General features: G+C 48.6%; 4 protein-coding genes across 5 annotated transcripts in view; 3 read left to right on the forward strand and 1 right to left on the reverse strand.

The window, feature by feature from the left end:
* The window catches only part of LOC120951517 (cation-independent mannose-6-phosphate receptor), a 98,497-nt gene extending 77,245 nt beyond the window's left edge, over positions 1–21,252 (forward strand). Inside the window, exons 4-6 of the mRNA XM_040370289.2 lie at positions 20,020–20,239; positions 20,327–20,481; positions 20,548–21,252. Of these exons, the coding sequence (XP_040226223.1) occupies positions 20,020–20,239; positions 20,327–20,481; positions 20,548–20,628 (456 nt within the window). The 3' untranslated portion in view covers positions 20,629–21,252. The remainder of the gene's footprint in view (positions 1–20,019; positions 20,240–20,326; positions 20,482–20,547) is intronic.
* Positions 10,046–11,333, forward strand: LOC120951560 (uncharacterized). The gene has a single exon (XM_040370341.2). It carries the CDS (start codon positions 10,623–10,625, stop codon positions 11,259–11,261), a length of 639 nt encoding a protein of 212 aa, XP_040226275.1. The 5' UTR covers positions 10,046–10,622; the 3' UTR covers positions 11,262–11,333.
* LOC120951506 (uncharacterized) lies at positions 11,982–15,651 on the forward strand. The gene has a single exon (XM_040370278.2). The coding sequence runs from the start codon at positions 12,287–12,289 to the stop codon at positions 15,305–15,307; it is 3,021 nt and encodes a 1,006-aa protein (XP_040226212.2). The 5' UTR covers positions 11,982–12,286; the 3' UTR covers positions 15,308–15,651.
* LOC120951577 (uncharacterized) lies at positions 19,040–19,678 on the reverse strand. Of its 2 annotated transcripts, none has more exons than XM_040370365.1 (2): positions 19,576–19,678; positions 19,040–19,420 (listed from the first exon to the last, which is right to left on the reverse strand). In XM_040370365.1, exons 1-2 carry the CDS (start codon positions 19,580–19,582, stop codon positions 19,131–19,133), a joined length of 297 nt encoding a protein of 98 aa, XP_040226299.1. In that variant the 5' UTR covers positions 19,583–19,678; the 3' UTR covers positions 19,040–19,130. The 2 variants fall into 2 exon arrangements, with proteins under 2 accessions (XP_040226299.1, XP_049463877.1); XM_049607920.1 differs by lacking the exon at positions 19,576–19,678 and adding an exon at positions 19,485–19,569.
* Positions 21,253–23,243: the final 1,991 nt, after the last annotated feature.

A 23,243-nucleotide genomic window follows, 5' to 3' on the forward strand; every position in this document is an offset into this window, starting at 1 on the left:
ATTTTGCTGGTGGTGCTGCAGCAACACAAAGCAAGCAGAGCGCAGAAAACAATCGCACTCCTGCAACAAAAGCATCATCATCATCGTAATCATCCATTCCATGGACCGTGGAGTGTGGATCTTTGGGGTGGGAGGTGGTGTTAATAATGCATAAACCGCAACTTTTTGCAAGGAGATGATGCTGTTGATGATGTGGTTTCGGTTGATTGCATAATGGTTTGCTGCTTATTAAGAAACAATTCTTAGCAAACATGGAAGTTGAAGAGTTCGGGTTTGTAGGGCTTAGGAAAACAAGCTTTGATCAAACTTAGCTTAAAGGACATTTTAGCCTTTATTTAAGTTGTTGGTGCTTTATTCACCGAAAATGTGAAATACTCTCATAATTACAAGTAAATAACAGATATAAGAAACTCTAATTTAATAGCTTAATTGGTAGCTATCCTTTAGTAAAACAAGAATTACGCAGCAAAATAATAATGACCAATGTTGAAGAAATATTTCAAAACACAATTTTCTAAACTACCGCTTCACAACACTCCCTGGTCTGTTTGTTGTTCCAAACATAGTAATATTACCGTGCCAGGTGAAGTGTTGAATCTCCGTTTAACTCATTAAAAAGGTTTAGAGGAATGCTTCAGAGTTGGAATGATTTCTCTAGCAACAAGACCCCGTACACGAGTCATGCCGTACGATACGCTACGAATCCTCGCTGCTTTCGGTTGCGGTGCCGCCTTTCATCATGGATGTCTTCATCCAGCCTTACCTCTGGATACCGTCATTGTTTAATGACGGTCCAGTATCCGTCAGGTGGTAGTCATCGGTTGTTGATGAAGACGCCGGCAGCGCACCGATGATGAAGCGTCCTCCAGGAGGTCCCGTTTGTTGCCGTACCGACGTTTTCATACCGACCCGGTAAGGGATTAAAACGAGAAATGGTCATGATTACCCGTACAAAACCGGGTGTTTTTGTGTACATCTAGCATTTTTTTTTGCTTTCTCGCAGTATAAATATTCTGGTATCGATTGATGGTAGGAACGTTGACTGAAATATGCTTATACTTCCCGTGGTATGGTATCAACTAGTGCCATTTTAAGTTCCCCCCGTTTTGCCCGTGTTTTGTCGACAATGAAGGTGAATGAAAAATGGTAAAGCATTTCGAAATTGAAAAACTGCTCCCTATTTCCACCATACCGGAAGGCAATGGGCAACAGGAGTCATGACTTTTCTGATGCAAAATGACACTCCAGGGAAATTACAGTGTCTCACCATACATACGCACACACATCCCCGACGAAGTAAATCCCAAATGCACCCAAGATAAGTGTGCAAAACAGTGGATTTGCTGCTCCCAGTTGTGTGCCTGTGGGCATAAATACAACTATTAAAAATGGAAGCAAACAACCTAGGCGGGTGCGCTGAGAAGATATAAAAAGGGGGAAAATCTCTCTTTCACGCACTTAAAATCATGATGCAAGAAGAACCATTGCATTGTTTCACTATATTCGAGATGGGTGTTCTACAGTTTTTTTTTTGTTCTTCTTTTATGTGAACACGACGTCCCCCGGAACGTGGAGAGTGTACACGTGCGCATCACCACGCACAATGGTAGTTGGGATACTTGGCAAGGGCGCAGTGATGCTCGAGCGGCAGCTAATGCGAGAGATTATTTTATCGGAGACGGGAAGCGACGGGAAACCAATTAGGGACTGTTTTGAGTGCGTCAAGTTTGGATGGAAAGGGGGGAAGTCAGCCAAACCAGGGATCTTCTGCCAACAACAGCACGGTTCGATAAAGCCTCGTCTACACGGTGCCTTAGTAAGAACGTTCCAGCATTACTGTTCCAACTGAGCATTGTATAGTGTCGATGTGTTTGAGTGTCTTGCGATTGCTTTTGTTAGTTACTCCTCTCGCACCCCCTCCCACTCAACCAGCTGTCATTATGAAACGGATGGACCACGTCTAGCTGTCAATTTCTGGCACTTTATCTTGTTTTATCGTTAATGTTCCAGTTTAGAGAGAAAGCACACACATAAAATACTGACAGGTAAGGCGTTGTAAAAACGCGTGCGTCTAGTCGAGTCCTCAATCCTTCTGTCGGTGCGTTTTTGCGTGCCTGCTGCCCTATGTTCTTCGAACATCCGGAAGCGCACTGGTATCGAAAAGGGGCGCCCTTACACACACTGAATATGGGGTACAGGTTCTCTTTTGTCTAGAAACAAGCCGATCACGCGGGGGTGAGTGTGTGTGTTATGCGTGCCTGGAAAATTTCACTAAAAGGCTCCTAATTGGTATCGAGGGAGTGTGGTGGCGGCAGTGGCATCAAAACCACCTAAATTGTGTTTTTCCACCGAAAAGCAGACAACTTCCCCGGGGGAAGATACACCCGGGAGGATCCCTTCGAATGCCTCATTGCCCCTTTCGAGCTATCCGTCCAGCCAGATGGCTCTAGGGAGTTTACGGGTTTTTGTTGCTGTTATTTCCCTTCTTTTTTTTTGAACACACGCTCTTCAAGAGGTGAGTGATCGTGGCTGCAGTTGCGGGTTGGATATCATAAACCAAAGAACCCTGGGTTCATATAGCCTCTCTGAACGTGCGAGGGTGGATCTGTGTTGTCGTGCTCGAGAGTTCGCGCTTCCGTTTTTGGTCGATTTTTTTTTTTGTGAAACGCAAGCGACTGAGCAATGGAGACATTCACCAATCTCAGGGACATGCATTCGTTGAAGATTTTGACTGTCGTAAAAATGTAAAAAACGCTCTAAATATTGCTATCGTCAACGCAAGACGACTCCCAGAACCGAACGTGCATTTTAACGTCCCAGATACGATCTGTCCGAGAAGGGCGAACAGCAGAAAACTCGAAGTACCAAGATCTCAATGACACTCCAAACAAAACCTTATGCTCCCCACATCCGTACCAATAACTCTGGAACCAATAAACCAGTGAATTACTTTCCAATTCGGACGCCGGCAGAATATGCATGATCGTAAATGACAAGCGCGCTCCTGTGTGGATACGCCGTTTGGGAACTTCATATGCTCTTGCAATCGCAAAAGAAGAGATGCTGGCCATACCATGCGAATGAATACACAAATCAAATAAAGTATTTCAAGTCGCTGGGATGTGTGTCGGGGGATCCGATCCAAACGGAGGTGTCCGTCGTGGACATACTGAAATAAAATAATAAAAAAGCATTGAAGAATAAAATTAAAGCGAAACCCAATGGGTACCCCGGGGTAGAGCGAAGATATGCGCTGTCCCGTGGTTGAGCACACACATTCTTGCTCGTAAACCTCGCTTCGTGCTGCAGACCGGCATGGAAAATCCCAATGTTATCTGCTTCATTTGGGTTTCGGCACGATTCTCGATTTTATGTGCTGCCTTGATGGGTTCCCCCTGGTCCTTGGTCCTCGGGCAGTCCTTCTTCCGTGCCGACCGATCCAACTCGGGAGATGAATGCCTGCGTTCGGGTGCATCTTGACATTCTTTGCATACATTATCGGCCACCCGCTCTCCCGTCTGTTCGCAGGCTCCAAACGCGCCCAAGGTTCGCACAGTGTGTCTGAACGTGACTCATCTTTCCCGTCCGGAAGTGCCTGGCGGGACGCGGTAAATGGCAGCAACGGTTTGCTGAAGGTTGGAAATGAAATTTATGGTCACTTCCAGTGCTTTTTTAATCTGATTTATCATCTACCACCGGTACGTATCGTGGAAAAAAGGCCCGCAAAGACTCGGTGTGTGCGTGTCCAGTTTTTGGAGAGCGTATTCTTAAATTTTTAGAAGATGGAAGTCGATTTTGTTGCAAAGTTGTAACAAAAATGGGTATATTTTGAACTTCTGATCAGTGCATCACAATTCGCGAAAGATTTTGAGACTGCTACTGAATAGCTTTGACCAAATAGCGGCCTCTCCGGATTGGACTCTCATCCTTCAACCAAACATCCAGGACGTGTTACGCATTCCTTGCCTTGCAGCACTGCAGTATCAACTGCGCATAAACTGTGCCGATGGTAGGCAAATATTTTGCTGGAAAATCCCTCCCAATGGTGGGAAATAAATCCCAGGAAGGGTCAGGTACTCGCACTCTCCGGTAGAAGGATTCGTTTGTTTTGACACGTCCGCTGCTGCACAGAACTGTGCGACCGGGGCACGTCCTAATCGGCACGTCATCGATACGCGAAGCTAAACGTGCCATCAGCATGTCCTGGCGTACCCAAAGCTGAACCTTTTTGGAACCAAGAGTCGTTATGGTTGGTTCTCACGCGGGATGTTTTTTTTCGGCATAGCACGAAACGGATAGATGGTTCGTGCGGTAAACAATTAGCCACCGGCTCGAAGGTCTCGTACGGACGTTCGTGGGTGCAATAGTAATAAAATGAAGAGAGAAAAAAACGGCGAACTACCGGTTTCCGATGAGACTGAGATTTTGTGCATGTGCATCTGTCATTCCCACGCCCTGCCAGCACGGCGGGAGGATTAACCTTGGGTGCTTGGGTGGGTTGTTTTGACACATGTTGAGCCTGTCTGTGAGATCGTGCGGAAAGTTGCCGAGGTTTATATTCCACCTGGGTAGTGAATTACATGGATGCAATGTTGGAATTGGGTCTTACATATCCTTTCTACTAGGTTTTTTTTGCGTTGTATTCAATGCAAAAACGAACTTTCTGTTGGTAAAGATAACCTACGAATTGCTGAAGCAATGTGCATCGTTTATTCTGCGAGATTGATTGTCTTGGGGCGAATTGCAAACTCTAGAACGCATTGACGGTGCAAGCTTGTGCATACAGGTGCTGTCTCGGCGCACCGGATGTCACCGGTGAGATAAAGAAAAAAGAGCGATATTATATTTTGCCGCTCGAGCAAAAACCGTTCAACAACTGCTGAGTCACGTTCCATTGTTTGATTGATTGTTTTGCGGCGGCGGTGGTGGTAGTCCGCGCGGATTGGCCAAAGCAATGCGCTGTGCAATACACAGCAAATCATGGTGAATGTTGGGAAAGATTGTTTAGCATCAACACAGCAATGAGAATTTTGCATAATATCTTCTCCCGGCCCATGTAAGCGACCATTTCTCCTTCGCCAGCCCGCTGGCAGATGGCCCCACGTCCGACGTCTGGTTCGTTTCCGTTTGTTTGGTTAAGATTCGATTTGTGTTTGGTGTGTTTGCTTCCCGTTCGTGCTGCGCTGCTGCCGGAAAGACGGACTGAAGCTGCAACCTCGACGCCCTTGCGGGGCTCGCCAGTTAAGTGGATCGTTTATTAGGTCTCGGAGCTGTTGGAAAGCGGGAAATCGGGATGCAGCGGGAACAGAAACAAAAAACAACAACAACCGGTACCGGTAGGAATAGGTCACGCTGCGGCAGCAGCAGCCGCTAAAAAGGCATTAGAAGTGGGGAAGGGGGCAGCACGAGGCGAGAGGAGAAGAAACAAACTCCCTGACAATGACAGGGTTTTAGGGCTTAAGAGCGCTCTCTACCGCACCCCGTAACTGCTCGGGCGAGCCTAGCGTTGCAGTTGGATTTGTTTTGATACTCGGTCGCTTATCCTAGCTGCTTAGATGCTTAAAAAACTAGCAGGGAAATCGAAAGATAAAATTAGATCGATGTTCCAATGCCCTGCCTCGCCCTCGTCGAGTGGCGGCGCCCCATTATCATCCTCATTATAGACTGTTTCGGTCGCTGTTCCGCCGTTTCGGGGTTGCAAGCGTGCGCGCGCGTGTGTGTTTTCACTTCCCCCTTTTTTATCCGACGCACGTCGTGACAACGGCAGCATTCGATGCATGTTCCCGGGATGTGCCTAATATGCGCCAGCCTCTGCTTCCTTTTTGTGGTAAGATTATATTCTACTTATTCTATATTTATTTTGACAGTTATTAGATTGTGCGTGTGTGTGCGCTTTTTTCCCCAGTCTGGGGAATTCGATTGGATAGCATGGCGAGGGATGGTTTATGTTTCGGGGTAATGATGTTTAGGAACCCATTTTCAGTAATGAACCAAAATGGTGTGTTTCAAAATAATTCCTTATTTAGTATTAATTGATGAAGAGCAGGGCGACACATTCACTAGTAAATTGGTCAGTGAAAGAAAGGTAATAGCGTCTCGGCACTGTTTTGTATAGACGCTAAATCCAGTGACCAACAGAAAAGCATTGCTCTTTGAATTCAAATATCAAGCAGGCCAGGTTTTCTTGAACACGGAAAAAAGCATTGGAAGTAAAAGCATCGGGATATTGCACGGTACGTTCTGGATGGGATATCGTTTATCTTTATTTCAAATCATGAGAGGAAGCAAAACAATCTATTGTATGATTTAAATTGACAAACTTCCTGCTCAACAGAGCACACACGGGCGCAAAAACTATTGATGCTTCAGAATTAACGATCCCTTTGTGGGCGATTGCTCAACACATTCCTCATCTTCATACAAGAATCAGCCTCCATTTCTCCGATTTCTCTATGTACCGCAACGGACTCTACTGCTCATTCAAGTGGTACGCTGACTCGCAGTGTTTTTTGTTTATGTTTTTATTTTCGCCCCTGCTGCTTGCTTCTTCTTGAATGCTTGCGCTTCTTGAAGAATCTTGAATCACAGTCAGCAAATCGAGAGGGAAGAACCAAGAAACGGCCGAAGCAGCAGTACAAGCACAAACAGCTACAGCATGCGTTTTGTTTGAACGACGCCCGTAAAAGGGGTTTGTCGCTTAGTCTATATCCTCTCGTGTTATGTCTGCCGTGCCATATCAACATCGTGGTGATGTTTTTGTTTTCCTTCCCCGCCGCCCACGCCTCCCCAACGACGGACTTCGTTACCGGGGTACTTTGATTTGCCTGAGCTCGTTAGAAATTGTTGTGTATATTTAACTAAACCTTGCGCTTATTGACTCGTGATGCTGTTTAGTTTTCGATGACACAAGTTGAAGCGTGGAGCGAGAGGGAGAGAGAGAGAAAGAGAGAGAGAGAGAGAGAGAGAGAGAGAGAGAGAGAGAGAGAGAGAGAGAGAAAGTGCTGAGAAAAAATAAACACATAGTCAAGAACTACTGCACATGAAGACGATTTGTATTTGAACTATACCTGGCCATTAGTATTGTGTTTGTTTATCCGCTGAGTGAGCTGTTGCTATAAAAAAAAGAACTGCTGAGACCGATATGGTTGTGCTGAGGTACGGCAAAAGCCGAGACGACGACGGTTCTGAAAGGTATTGATTTACTTCCCAAAAGTGCCCCCATTGGACCCGTCGTTTGAAGTACGCCAGCGGCAACTGATAATAATAAAATATCGACGCCTCCATGCAGCCGCTAAGCAGCTGTCAAGTGCGGCAAGAGTTGCTTTGGGGGTAATTAAACGCTCCTGGAGGGCAGGTTTTTTTTTGTTCTTCCTGAAGATCTTCACCCAAAGCGGCCATTCTTACCCGTTGAGAAAGCGTAAAAATTAGAGCAATTTGTCACCGCAGCGACCAACACGTGTAACGTGTCGGTGATCCTATTTATCACAACAATACTCAGGAGAGCCCGAATCGTTTGGCGGTCAAGTTGACGATCAGGTTCGGGACGGTTCCGTCCGGCGGGAATTAATGCGACAGGCCTGTGGTACGCGTTCCGGTCTCAGCTGTTCTCTCACCAATCATGCTGCGGGAGAAATAGCTCACTTTGTACCTTACATCGTTTGAGAAGTTTCAGCAGCGGCAATGTTTCGTGGACGACGCGAGTCTGTACGATTCGGTTCGACGGGATGCAGTACCATAGAAAAAAACAGCGCGCTAAACGGTAACTCGATAGGATGTTCAGAGGGGGGTTCAGGTTTTATTCTGGAAGAGCTTTGTACAAGTGACACGGCTTGACGTACCTGCGCGCAGCAATAAGACGCCAACTCCATGGCTGCCCGAATGCAAGCGAGGTCGGCCCGTTTGGGAAAGGTTATTCGATATTTTTTACCGGATTCGGTGGAACCGGGCTTTTATTTCGGCTCTATTATTTTCACCTTCAGGTCGGGCCAGACGGGTGTGAATGTTCTAGCACAGCGCGGAAGAAGTCTTACAGCACATATTCACGGCGGGAAGGAATCTGTGGAAATGGTTCCCGTACCGAGATGATTGTCTTACAGCGTAAAACAATCCGATTGTTGTAGCGCCTCGGGTAGCAGGGAATTGGAGTATAGTTGTTTCTTTCTTTTTTTACCGCGGATAATGCACATGCACACCGAGTGGGAAGCCCTCGGAAAGCGGAGGGATCTTCCGAGGGCTGTGATTTTCAATACGCTTGCTTGGCTGCCGTCATGCGTCCTTTCGGTTGGTATGTCCATCCGGTATCTGGTTCCAAGTGCAGCGCGCTTCCCAGGAAATGGATGCAGAACATAAAACTGGCACGGCGAGCATCGGCAGCCAACCAGTGTGAGTTATTCATTGGTAGCTCTTCCAGTTGGAAGCGTTATGTGGAAATGGAAAAGAAACATAGTTTGCATGTTTTATGACACCCACTTAAACTATTTCCACCCCACTCCCTGCCACAAACAGTGGAGCACTGTATTTCATTCCCCAAACCCTCCTTTAGCTGAGTGTCGGTGTACAGACATGCTTTATTAATTCAAGCTAATACGAAAAGCTATGCGATACGCGTCTCACGCACTTCAAGCTGGCTCGGGAAAAGGAAGGAGAACAGAGAAGGCAACAGTCGAAAGATAAGCTGTAGCTTCCCGTGCGGGAGCGCGGAAGAGTCATTAAGCGCCTAGACCACCTTGCTGGCTCGACCACAAAGGGCGCATACTGGACCCCGGGACACACACGATGTCGAAGATATTAACGGCTGCTCTCCAGCATAATTGCCCAGGGGGTTTCGAGGCAAACCAGGAAGTGATGCTTCAACATCACACCCGACTGGACTGGTGAACATCAATCCATCAGCACCGACCGCTGTCAAGCAGCTCAATTGGCCTGGCTACTGAACCGAACGAAACAATCGCGGCGTAGGTAAGAGTGTTCTAGACCACCCCCGGGGACCCCACGGTGGGTTGTTGCCAGATATTGGGCGGTTTTTGCGCCGATAACAATCAGCGAGAGGCCATAAAGGGGGGGGGGGGGGGGCAGCTTATCGGGGGTCGTTTTTGGACTGCCTCACGCGAATGATGGATGTAAGGGCGGAAGAGCAGGTTCGACAACCGTTGACAGGATGTCTTCAAATCTTGTCAGTGGGCTTCATCACTAGCTCTCCGGGGCACGTGTGAGTTCCAATTCCTACTCTCGGTTCCAAACTAATCTTCACGAGCACACCGATACGCCTCTGCGCATCCCTGCTCGGTGTGACGACTCGCTTCACTTCACTTTAATTGATGATTGTTTAAGCACCCCATCGCATACCACAAACGCACGGGGACAACAGATGCACAAGAGGCACTGTGCACAAACTCTAAATATATACATGTTGCATTCCAATAGATGGGGTAATTAACTTCGCTCCTCCACTTATTTCTCGTCAATGGCATAGCTACGTGCGGAATAATAATGGACGCACTCGCGATACAGCTGTTTTTAAGAATTTTCTGGAAACTCTGGTAGAGTCGTCGCGCACATTCTTTCGCGTGCTATACTAGTCAATTATATGGTGGCTGGGGGTGAGCATTTTGACATGCAAGTGTTTTTCTCCAACAATTGGTTAACACAATCATTGGTTTTTTGAAGACCATTTAGAATTTAAGAGTTTTTCCTTGCTTATAAAAATTAACTAATTCCTTACATGACCACATCCATAAAATGACCTCAGTGTGTGAAGAAAGTTATAAATACGATCAAAATCTTTTAAACGATTTCATATCGTAATTATTAGTTGATCTTTGGAAAGCATAGACAACAGACACGCTAGGAAGTATAGGACGGTAGTAAAGTCTAGGAGTTGTTTGAATATAATAATAAAAATAATTTGCATATTAATTTATTATTATTTTTTATTTATTTTTTTTATTAATATATCTGCCTCATGGGCTACATATATGTAACTTAATAACTAAACTTAACTAAACTAAAACTAAACAACCCATGAAACGCAAACTTATAATAGGCTTATCTTGATAAACTTCCGAAGAACTTGCCATGGTGCTCATAGCCGTCGAAATACTTCGTCATACAACTGGAGCGAATTTGGAGAAAGCAATTATAAAATGTGGCTTTAATTACAATACCGCTCGATGTTGAATGTTAAGCAGTTAAACATCCGATGAAACATTATTTTTGTATATATGTAATGGAATAAGTCAGTTATTTCGCCTTTCCTAGGCCTAAATGGGGCGAAGCCATCCTGATTTCCACAAATTTTATTTTTTTCCAACAATTTTCTAAATCTTCTCAAAATTGCTTATACTACATTCACCTACTCTGCTTAACTAGTGTAATTTCGGTGAGCCACTAGTAGTAATCTGATCCTAAATATCAGTGGGGATGATTAATTGGATTTGAAATGCTTTTGCGATAGTAAATGGGAAAGTTGTAAAACAATTTGGATTGTAAAAAAGGGGTTAATCTAGCGATAAGAAGATGATTTTGCTGTTTACGTGTGAACTGTAAACACATATATAAGAAAGCCCGCGAAAGAAGGTCACTAACTGCAAAAGCGTGGTGTTGCAACCCGGTTATTGTCGAAGATGGCATCGAAAGGAAACAGTTTTCAAACGCTGCTTGTGTCTCTGGTGATAGTCCTGGTGGTGACAGACCGGTGCCGTGGAGCTCCCTCCAGCGCTTTTGTCACCGTTGCGGACAATTCGTTGTGTCCGGCTCCCCGGTGCGTTACGTACGAAGAGATCAACACGCTGTGGGCCGTTCCAGATCCACTATATTTCCTGCAGTGTCGTCCCAGCCCGCTAGGAGACTGGACCTTGCAGCGGATGCCCTGTGCGCCGGCAACATTGTTCAGCTACCGGCAGCAGGTGTGCGTACGTCCCGATTACTGGGAGGGATGTGTAGAATTGACAACGAGTACTACCAGTCCCAGCACCACATCGCCGAGCATCGCTACTGACGACGATACGACGATCAGCCTCATAAGCTCGACACCGACTGACCAAACAACTCCCGGTTTGATTGACTGTGGGCTGCCACAGTGCGTAACCTATGAGGATATCAACACACTGTGGGTGCACCCGGACCCAGCCTATTTCTACCAGTGTCGTCCTCTCGGCGGTGTCTGGTCACCTATCGAGATGCCGTGCGCACCGACCACACGGTTCAGCTTCCGCCGACAGGTCTGCGTGATCGAGGCGGAATGGGAGCTACCGAATTGCTAAGCTAGCTGCAGTTGAAGGGGAACTGGGGGAGGTACAAATAAACGGCTTAAACAGAGGGGGAAAAACACACAACTATGGGTGAACACTTTGTCCGATACCTTCCGAAAGCAGCGCAGATAGTGTACAGAGAGGAAGAGGTACCCTCCTATCAATCATTGTTGAGCATACGGTGTTCCCGGAGCGGTACATTTCACTTCCTGGCTCCTCGGATCGGTGCAAATAAGCCAGGGCCAGATCTTTTTGCCAGTACCTATATTACGCACCCACATTCAGTGGGCTCGGGAGACTCCATATCCATCCCAAGATATGGTACACCACATCAGCCACGTCACAGCGCAGGAATGTATCAACTGCAGCGACGAGGCACTTCCCAGCAGAGACGCTGGGGTTAGGAGAAGCGAAGCATGCCGCTGAACCAAAACAACACCCTCTCTATCTCTATCGCTAACTGACCCTTGGATTCTTGTGCAGGTTCGAGTCGGGTGAATCTGTGCAACTTCAGGAACCTCAGGAGAAGCAATGGTAGGGGAGTGCGAGCCCCTTAGCAGCTTTTGACAGTTGAAGTATGATTTATTGAAGTTTCGGTTGATTGTTACCGCTGGACGTACGACATCCTTTAGTCGCAGATAACGGGATGGGACCGACTGATGCGATAAGAATCGCCCAGGAGGTAATGTGTCATTAATCGGGGAAATCGGAAGTTCGCCCTATAAAAGAAAGATACCCGCACGATTTGGCGAGCACTTGACATTCGCGTCGCCGTATGTTCGGCTAGGGTTTTGTTATATTGGAGGAGAGCTGTCGGCATCTGTGTGCCTGGAATCGAACGTGCAAGCGCGACGTCTTCGTCCACTGTTGAGGTGTGGTAGTGTTAAGGAGTTCAAGGTGCGGTGTCTGTCCAGGGTCTGAATAGTCAAACAGCCGAACCACGCTCAGCGTTGCCCAGTGTCTGTGTCAGTGTGGAGACAGTCTGTGAAAAGAAAACAAACACATACAAACAAAGCATCCTACCTACTGTCTGGGGTATGGCCTCGAGCGGAGGCGATCGTTGGAGTACACTGTTGTGCAGTGGCGCTGTTCTGCTGCTAGTGATCGGGTGCTGTGCCGGCGAACATCAACCAGCCTATGTTAACCTCTGTCAACCGCGCTGCTGGAGCTCGGACGATCGGGACGCCCGTCCGCGGTGGCCGGCAAGCGCTAGCATCAATCAGTACTGGGAGTGTCTGGCGGACGGAGGCGTGTGGTACGCACAGCTCCGCACCTGTCCCGCGGCCGGGGCCTGGTTCGATGCGACCAGCCAGCTGTGTGAGCAGAGTGACGAACTGCCGGAAGACGGTGTGGCGTGCCGCCGAGTGTACCCCACCCAGCAGTTGGCTGACGGGAATGAGCTGTGCCCGGAGCCGAGCTGTGCCTCCCAGGAGCTGATCGAGACGCTGTGGGGCTATCCGGATCCGGCCTTTTTCCTGCAGTGCCGCCCAGTGCCGGATGGTAGCTGGCGGCTGCAGCTGATGCCGTGCGCGCCCGGCACTTGGTTCCACTTCCGGCACCAGGTGTGCGTCATTCCAGAGCTGTGGGAGGCTTGCGATGGTACGGAGGACGATGGTATTCCGACGCCCGGCATTACAACTCCTGTAGTAACTACGCCTGAAATAACGACTCCTGTAGTTACTACGCCGGAGATTACGACACCAGTAGTTACTACGCCGGAGATTACGACACCAGTAGTTACTACGCCGGAAATAACAACTCCTGTCGTTACTACGCCGGAGATTACGACACCAGTAGTTACTACGCCGGAGATTACGACACCAGTAGTTACTACGCCCGAAATAACGACTCCCGTAGTTACTACCCCCGAAATAACGACTCCCGTTGTTACCACGCCCGAGCTAACGACACCTCAAGTGACAACAGTGACTATTGACATCGGTACGGACGATGGCGTCCTAGTGCCGCTGGATCCGTGCAGTGGTCCGCGGTGCGTCACCCTGCAGGAGATCAACACGCTCTGGGTGCACCCGATGGCTGACAAGTTCTACCAGTGTCGGCCACTGATGAGCGGCTGGTCGCCGCAGGAGATGCCTTGCGCGCCGGGCACACTGTTCAGCTTCTTCCATCAGGTGTGCGTGCACCCATGGGACTGGGCCGACCCGTGCGATCCGAACGCATCCCCGCCCACGAACACTCCGCCCACGAACACTCCGCCGACCGGACCACCTCCCGTAACGAATGAACCGCCAGTGACGACGACCACCGTTGCGCCACCGATCACGACCACGGTCGATTCCGGCGGTCCGCCCACGGCCATCGACTGTCTCGTACCGAACTGTGCCGTGCTGCAGGACGAAACCTTGCTGCTGCCGTCGAACGATGGGCCCCAGTTTTACTACCGCTGCATCTTCCTGCTGCAGGCCGTCTGGATCCCGTTCCAGGACATCTGCCCGGCCGGCCAGTACTTCAACTTCGTCACCCAGGGCTGCGTCGATCCGGCCGACTGGATTAACGTCTGTCCGGCGTCCCCGGTGACGACCCCGCAGCCGACGACCCTGGCTCCGGCCCCGACGGCCGTCCCGCCGCCCGTGCCACTGCCCGTCATCTGCGGGTCGCCCCGGTGCACCACGCCGCAGGAGCGCAGCATCCTCTGGCCGAGCACGGTCGCGGACATGTACTATCGCTGTGTGTGGGTCGAGCGGCTGTTCCAGTACGTGCCGATGCCGACGCGCTGCGAGAACTTCTTCTTCTTCGACTTCCAGCGGCAGGAGTGCGTGATACCGCTCGACTGGATCGACATCTGTCCGATGTTCCCGACGCTGCCGCCGCCGCCCTGCACCGACTGCTGCCCGACCTGTCCCCCGCCGGCCGATCCGCCGGGCGTGCCGGTGCCGATCATTTGCGGCGCGCCGCGCTGCGAGACGGAACAGGAGCGCTCCTTCCTGTGGCCCGCCGCGACGCCGAACGAGTACTACCGGTGCGTGGACAATGGGGGCGGCTGGATACAGGCCACGCTGCAGCAGTGTGCCGACGGGCTGCTGTTCCAGACGTTCGAGCAGCGCTGCGTGCCGGCCAGCGAGTACGACGACAGCGTGTGCCCGATCTATCCGCCGATGGTGCCGCCGTCCACGGTGCAGCCCGATCCGGACACGTGCCTGGAGAGCTACGACCCGACGCCCGTCTTTCCCGTCATCTGTGACGTGGCCCGGTGCGGCACGGAGCGGGACCGCGCGACTCTGTGGCCGATGAACGACGCGACCTCTTATCTGTCCTGCGAGCTGCAGGAGGCGACGGGCGAGTATCTGGTGCGCACTAACGTATGCCCGCCCGGCCAGACCTTCAACTTCTTCGCGCAGTGCTGCGGGCCGCCCTCGGAAATCGCCGTCTGCCCGTTCTATCCGCCGCCACCCGCGCCGACGACGCCGCCCCCGGAGGCTGCCGTCTGTCTGACGGACGCCCTCGATCCGAGCCCGCTGATCCCGATCGAGTGCGACATGCCGCGGTGCAGCACACCCCTCGAGCGCACCACCCTCTGGCCGTCCGCCAGCCCGCAGACGTACTACCGGTGCGTCGAGCAGGGCGCCGGGCTGTACGAACCGATCGGCCAGTCGTGCGCGGCCGGCACTCAGTTCAACTTCTTCCTGCAATGCTGCAGCACCGACGCGCTGCCGGCCGACGTTTGCGGACTGCTGGTCGAGCCGCTGCCGGCACCGGAAACGCTTCCCCTGCCGATCGTGTGCGATCAGCCGCGGTGCGAGACGGTGCAGGAGCGCGGCTTCATCTGGCCCGCCGCCGACCGGAAGCTGCTGTACGTGTGCGAGCCGCAGGGCGCGGAGCAGACGTTCACCGCCCGCATGTACACGTGCGCGGACGGCAAGGCGTTCCACGTGTGGCGCCAGGACTGTGTGCCCGAGGCGGAGTGCCGCCTGAGCGTCTGTCCGTACTACAACGGGACGGCCGTGCCAAACGGGCCCAAGGTGCCACCGGCAACGCAGGGTACGGCCACAACGCCGGGCCTCGTTGGACCTATTCTAACGCCGCCCAACCTTGGCTAGCGCGTAGGCTGCAGTATGCGGTAGAGCACAGTAGTAGGAGTAGTAGTTGGTAGCAATAGTCGTTTAGCGTACCGTAGCAAAGTAGTGTGCAGCGTAGTGCTGCTTCGCCACCCGAGATATAGCCACTAGCCACGCAATGATCGCAATGCACCGTCGGCAAAGCGTCCCAACAACCACCGGGGCGCCCGTTGCAGCAGCAGGCACGCGCACCTGCGCAAAGGGCACGGGGCACCGCTACACTGATCGGAAGCAGATCGACATCAGCGTGCCATGTCATGAAATCGAATGTATTGAACGTTTGAAATAAAACGAAAAATAACAATGTGACATCGAGACAGTATCAATCCGGCGTGTTCATTTTTGTTTGCGGGTGGATTTGTCTGTCTTGTCAGACGCAAGGCAATCAATCATATTCCCAACCTCCCTGCTCCTGCAGTGTGTGAGGAAGGTATGGTGGGGCGGTGTAATTTAGAGGTCAATCATCATCATCGGTTGGTGTGACGCCGGTGTGGTTACTGTCATTCCCCCCCCCTCATCATGAGATAGCGCGTACGTCCGTCAACTGCGTCCTCCACAGCAACTCCACAATACGAAACGCCGCGATACGGTGATTTGTGCGAATACGCACGTGCTAGTTTACACGCGGACGCACCACACGAACATTCCACGGTAGCTGCGCTTGCCTATCAATAGAGGAGGCAGGGGGGAGGCGCGAGGGGAGTGTCCAACTCCTCTGCAGTCCAACTGTGCTGCATCGGCCGGGCCACTTCTAATCGTTCACCTCTGCAAATTTGCTGCCCCAAGCTCGGTGTCAGCTACAAAAGATAGCGCAAAGCAGTACGATAGAATGTGTCCGATAACGTACACAGCCCTGCCTCGGCAATATACCGATTGATAAGATGTACCGCTTCCGCTGTACCTTCAAAAATACAGCATTACTGCTTGTGGGTGCTATTTTTGGGGCTGTTTTGGGGTTTGCGGTTGTAAAAATGCTTTGATTGGGATGGGGTTTATGAGATCCGCCGATAAGATGTCCGGCGGGAGAAGATGGGAAGCATGAGCGTTTGCTCCTTTGCGGTGCGAGAGAAGATGTAGCGCCTAAAGATATGCAACGTGGTGAGTTTGGGCACATTTCTTGAGCCTTTCCCGTTGTCTGTACTTGTACCGCATTTTAGCGTGTAGCCCTTTTTGGTCGAAAATTATCAAAATCAGATCAAGGGAGTCGTCATACACGGTTAGCGAAATTTGGGGCAAGTGTGCCACCTTAAGCATGTCACATGTGGTCGAAAAAAATCGTGAATTATTGGGATATGGGGCATGAGTGTCACATGGGTAAAATAATCGAATTTCTTGGATAAGTTGGGCAAGTATTTACGTGTGTAGCGCACCCGTGGTACAGTCGTCAATTCGCGCGACTCAATAACATGCCCGTCGTGGGTTCAAGCCTAGGATAGACCGTCCCCCCGTAGCAAGGATTGACTATCTGGCTGCGTGGTAATGAATTAAGTCTCGAAAGCCTGTATAGGCCGGCATGTCTGCGTAGGACGTTACGTCAAACAGAAGCAGAAGGAACGTGTGTGGCACTAGTGTATGTGTTCCTACATTTTTGACAGCTCCGTGCCCATGAAATATAGTGGCCAAGGACTGTGTAGGAACGAGATCAAGGTCAAGGAAGTAAAATCGGTTTGGCCATCTTGGATGCCATTTAGCAGCAGAAAGTCCTGGAAAACTCACTAAATCCTCAAACTATTTTTATTTAATGAGGCATCAATACATTTGGTTCAAAATGGTGCGGCTCTTAGATGTAAAACTGCCGGTAACGAACTTTTGGCTATTTCTCAAATCGTTCTAGATTACTGGACATCGTTTCTACGCAGTTCTTGATAGTGGCACACTTGCCTCAAATAGAGGTGGCTTTTTGCCCCAAAAGTTTTAACGGTTTTTGAAATTGATTTTTTTAGTGACAAAAAAATATTTGTTTTGAACTTACTTACTTACTTATCCGGCGCTACAACCGTTTTGCGGTCCTGGCTTTGGTCTTGTTTTGAACTAACCCCACAAAAAACACTCAGGTTTACTCAGGTTTACGATGGTATAAATAATTTCCCGGTTCCTTTTTCCTATGTTTTTGAGAGCTTATTTGGTATGGTTGAAAAACTATAATTTTCTGCTCAATTTTGATGCTCTATAAAACAACATTTTAAAACAATGAGAAAAATTGATTAATCTATGTTCGGCACAGTATACCTAGTCATTGGAACGAAGCCATCAGTATACTCCATTGGTTTATGGAACTAAATTTTTTATGGAAAAAATGCATGGTGGCACTTTTGCCCCAAATTCCGCTAATAATAGTTCGATTACACTCGAGACTTTACATTCGATTCTACAAAGATAGACTCGTGCATGGGTAGCCCCAAAGACAATACTGGAAAAAGCAAATATTGTTTGCCAAGGAAATGCATGAGTAATTGAGTTACTGAGATCCAATGAATGATTAGATTCAATTAATTAATTAATGAAATTAGTGATTCAAATTCATTAAATGGAACGAGTTAAGCCTTAAAAACTCCAAAATTGAACTTACTCGGGAAATATTGAAAAAAAAAAACCGAAGAGAAAGGAAGGTAAATGGGTTTCTATGCGTTTGTACTACTAGCACAAAAAGGAAAAAAATGATCTCAATCAAATAGGTAATATTGAAAAAAGCAAATTTTTCAATTTTGTAAAATTAACAAATAAAAAATAACGTTTTTTAAGTATTCATCATAATTCATCATGAGAGTTGTTATACATGCTAAATTACGGTACTTGAAATATGTTGAAGTAGTAGATCCAATAGATCACTGGAAACAATCATTCAAATTGACTAGCCTCTCTCCAAAGCCAACCGATCAGCGAGCAGACAGTCTGTTCCAATTGTCTGTACCGGTCCGTTTCGTTTCCCACGTTTCGATCACCAATCCCCAGCGAGTCCGAGGGAGAGCGAGAAAGAGTGACGTTTGACACGGTGCGTGATGTCTTGTGGACGACGGCACCGCTCGTAAGCTGTCAAGTCGGTACAAGCCAATTGTCTGGGCCGGCGTGGGGCAGGCGGGAAAGCTATAAAAGCACCTGCGCCCGTGCCCCGGTCGACCAGCCGGTCGATGGTAGGAAAGGGAACCGCTACTACTGCACACGCCGCAACGCAATGAACGGACGCCGTTCGTGGACCAAGCTGGTGCTGCTGGTGCTGCTGCTGCTCGCTGGACTAAGCGTGGACGGGCGCGGCATACCGCCGCAGTGGGATGGTGGGAGTGCCAGCCCCCGCTGGACGGTGCGACCGATGAACGTCAACTGTCCGCCGCCGTCCTGCATCACGGCGAAGGACCTCAACACACTGTGGGCCTCACCGGACGCCACCCAGTACATCCGGTGCCGACCGGCACCGACCGGCTACTGGATGGTGGAGCTGAAACCCTGCGCCCCCGGGACGCTGTTCCAGTTCTCCCGCCAGACGTGCGTTGGTACCAGGAACTGGTCGTCCTGCTGAGGTCGGATTTTTGGACGGAACGGAGCGGAGAGCGACAGAGAGTGCATTCCCGGACGTGTGACAGAATAAGCAGTACTGAGGCCAGAACAGAATGCGCTCGGGATGCGTTGAGTTGCGTGGTATTGGGCAAGGTGTAGCGAAAGATGTGTGATAGAGGCGTGAAGATGGTTGAGGTGTCAGAAATAGATACGGTTTGATCGTTGTGTGTTGCACAGTTTGCATGCAGTTTTTGAGCTCGCTTTATTTCCAATCCCGAAGCATCTTGCGGCATAGCGTCCGAGTCCTGCCGGCCTATGGATCCGGCCGGGTCAGCGGTGCGCACACCGGCTCCCACTCCCAGTCGTCCCAGTCGACGCACTCGAGCTGGGACGGATGGAAGGCCTGATCCTGGCAGGAGCGCAGGACCGCCCGCTCGTTCAGCCGGGTACACTCCCAGTAGCGGGTCGGGTCGTAGTTGTGGCGCCAGAAGCCCTGGTCGATCTCTTCCTTCGTTTTGCAGCCTGGCTCGCCGTTGCTGTTGTCCCGCACGCAACGGGATGCCACCGTGGCACCCACCAGCAGACAGAGCATCAACGCCAGCACTGATCGGTGGAGATAACGTCATTAGTTACAAACGGTTCTTCACACACAGACACATATACACACAGCCACACACACGGACAAACGCGTCGTCAATTGTGGAAGGTTCACACTGCGCACTGGATCGCCAGAGCGGGCTGACGGCAGTGACACTTACCTTTCATGTTGCAAACTAGAATAGAATGTCGTGAGACCGTTCGGCGTGTAGGGGTGTTTTATACCCTTTTCCGTTGCGGTGCCATGGCATGGTGCGGGACACTCATGTTATCGCTAGCGGGTTCGCTCGCAAGGCAGACAAGATACAATCGGACCCACTGTCCCGATATCGATGCTGCGCGCAGAGCAGAGAAAGCACTTACAATGGCTGGGCGCGACACAATTAACTTAAGTAGTGGACATTGTTTACCGGGTTCACCAATTTCCGCAGAGTTGCTGGTGACCGAAACTTTCCATTAGACACCCGGGACACCTATGGCATTACGCGCTGTGAGAGTACTGTGGGAGGCATGAAAACTGAATGAATTCTACGATATAGTAACATCTCTCATGCTGTTGACATGATATGAAATTTTCCAATACTTTTTTGTTTCTCTTTCCACAGTCTACGGCCTGTTTTGAAATCATCACGAAATCATCTCCAAAGGTTTGCACCTTCGTTGGGCGCAATGCCTCAGCGAGCGGTGACGTTACGCCAACCCCATCAGCAGTTCCAACCGATCCTACTGGCAGTCCGACGACCGTACCCGGAGTGACCGGATCCACCACACCCGAACCGATCGGCACACATGTCCAGCCAGACGCGGAAGGCCTGGGAGCATTTGGTAGGTGCTGGATGATGCATGACCCCCTCCTTCTGTGTTCTTATGTGGTACGACTTTAATGTCCTATCTTCTTCACCCTCGCTGCAGGCATTATCATGATCTGTCTGACCGTGATCAGTACTCTGAGCGCTGGCACGTTATACCTTGTGCGCCGCCATCCGGATCGATGCCATCAACTCCACTCGGTGCTGCTGTGTCGCGGGCTCATTAAGAACGATTTCCCCAGCACGATGTACTCGCGCGTAAGTAGTGTACTTTTAACAGACATTAAGGCAGGTAGTGTAAAGCGGTGTCTTGTTCTTTTGCAGGTGGACAACAGCGAAACTTCTAGCCTGCTGCTGAACCCTTCGAACGTGATGTCGGATAGCGATGATGATATGTTGATATAAGGAACCCGACCCGACCGTGGCACCCAAGATAACGAACAACCTAACCAACAAATGATGCGTTGTTATTGTGTCGTCGTACTACTGATAACGGCTTAACCGATTTTTGTTGTTGTTTTGTACACCTGTGTAAAATGTTCCTTTTGAAACCAAAAAAAAAACAACTTGCAAGATGCCAGGGTTTGGCAGCAACGACCTCCATCACCATCCCTTTCGAGCAATACTGAAGGTGATGCGATAACGGAGATACACAAAACACAAGCGGCCAGTAACCTTAACGCAACGCATCTTATAGGAGAGACTGCAGTTGAAGAGATATGATGATTTCAGCGTAGTTTACAACCCTTTAAGGACATCCTAAGGACATCTCCTCATCATCCCCGATATGGGTCCTGTTTGCGCAATTGCTGTGAGCTACTGTGATTGAGAGTAAAAAAAAAAACAAAACAAAACGAAGAAAGGGCAGCAAGCAGAGAAACAGACACCATTTTAGCTTGTAAGAAAAGCCTGTGTGTGCGATAGATGGGTTTGTGCGCGTGTGTGTGTGTGTATAGTAGACAAGATATGAAGATGATGGAAACAGCTAGGATCAAATAAAGGATAATCAAGATGCACTGTTCATTCTAATCCAGCTGGTTCGGTGTGTATGATGTTTTATAGAAATGATTACATCGCTGACAAGGACACGTCGATGAGTGTTGTTCAAGATTCTAGACCAGCGGTTTTCAGCCTGGGAGGATAGTCTTGTTTGAGGGTGGGGTATTGGTTTGAAATTCCAAAATTTACATTGAGTGTAATTAGATTTCTATAGGATTATTGAAATTTAGAGTTTTATATTCTTCAAACGCAAAATTGTAAAATATTAACAACAAGCAGTAACAGAAAGAACAGAAGTAACACAAAAAAGGAAATTGCAAAGAAACAACTCGTAAACAAATCGATGGGAAGCGTACAATCGCGTTTTAAAATGATACTTCTGCATAGCCAGTGTTCGAAGCTAGTACACTTACAAAGTTGTGGGTGGTGATAAGCGATTCGTTTCCTAATTGTGCGAGAATGGCTATGGTATCTATGCTAGTATGGGTTGAAAAGAATGTTGTAGATTGAAACAAATAGCCGCTATGGATTGATCATCGAAGGCTTGTGTGCGATACAGCGGTAAGAATCAAACTACTTGCAGCAAAAATTTAAACTGTCCAAAATCCCAACAATCACAGGTAATTTAGACTTTAATATAAGAGAGTAATAGAAGAACGAGCAATACTAACGTTTGCATTTTCAAAAATGGACAAACATTGTCGATTTTTATGGGTTTAAGTTGACCTGCACTAACGAAACGATAATTGTCCTTTCGTTAATAGTATCCCATGAGTCAGCAGATACAACCTGGCTTCACAGCGGCAACCAATGACGCCAAAATTCAATGCGATTTTTTTTCGAATTTCGGCGGTATTTCGATATGACACCCTAGTCCGCAAACTGGTTCAATATCACTCAGCTGCATCGTATCGAAACGTACTGGACCAACATGATGCAAAAGCTTTACATGCCTTATTTCTATTTGCTTCGAATTTTCTAACCGCGCATAAAATTAAAACCATGTTTTTTTATTCTATATTTCTAAGAATTGGGGCTGAAGAAGTGAACTATTATAAAGGGAGTAACTTGGACTACAAAAGACTTGCCCTAATCATCTTAAGGAAGCGAAATAACTCTATTAGAGCCAAATCCTTTCTAAAATATATCAACATAAAATAGAACAACAACAGTCGCTGATTAAATCGCTTTAAAGAAACGCCGCAATCGAAAAAAGCTGGTGTCATCGTTCTTCCTCATTCGGTCCACATGCTGTACCCCTTCGTAATCATACGGTTTCATCCTATCTCTGCTTCCATGTTTGCATATAGATGAGTATGCTTTTTTCATTATCACTACTATCAATGTTCAATATATCTTTAAGTTTCATTCGTATTCGCGCGGATTTGTAAATCTGGCGCAGATCTCAAATTGCAGATTTCGTAACAGCTGGGTTTCACGATTTTTAGATCGAATCTTCTGTATAGAAGATTCACTAGAAGTTCACTATTTCTTTGTGACTATTAATGAACTATTTTATTGAAAATGTGGTCGATTGTTTTAGTCTTTTACTTTAGAAAACACGTTTTAGATTAATTTGTGTAGGTGTGTTCCACTGTTAAACATTTCCAACAAGACTTCACCTTCATCTTCAGTTTAAGTAAACTAGTTTCATCACCATTTAAAATTCTTCAATTCCATCACCATCGGGTAAAAATTCTTCAGCGCAAATAAGGTATTCAAATATTTTTTTAATAGTAGACTCTCTGTTTAATGAGTATCCTCTTGCTTTCAACAGTTTTACGAGACGTTTCCGCTAGGCAATTTTTTTTTATATAAAACGAATGATTAGTATCGCAGCTGCGCAAAGAAATGCTCAATATTTACCGAACGTGATCATTGATTTCACATAGGCACCAAAAAACGCACCAGGAACACAAATGATAGTGCTCGTTATGCGAGATGGTGCTTATTATTTGTTGACCATTTAGATTTGCCCGTTATGAGCGGTTCCACCGTATTAAAACACCTTTTCGACTGTT

The sequence above is a fragment of the Anopheles coluzzii genome, chromosome X (genome assembly GCF_943734685.1).
Source record: "Anopheles coluzzii chromosome X, AcolN3, whole genome shotgun sequence".
In the NCBI taxonomy this organism is placed as follows: domain Eukaryota; kingdom Metazoa; phylum Arthropoda; class Insecta; order Diptera; family Culicidae; genus Anopheles; species Anopheles coluzzii.

What these genes read in the sequence shown, in the direction of transcription:
- LOC120951560 (XM_040370341.2), top strand. Translation starts at nt 10,623, where the DNA reads ATGGCATCGAAAGGAAACAGTTTTCAAACGCTGCTTGTGTCTCTGGTG.
- LOC120951506 (XM_040370278.2), top strand. Translation starts at nt 12,287, where the DNA reads ATGGCCTCGAGCGGAGGCGATCGTTGGAGTACACTGTTGTGCAGTGGC.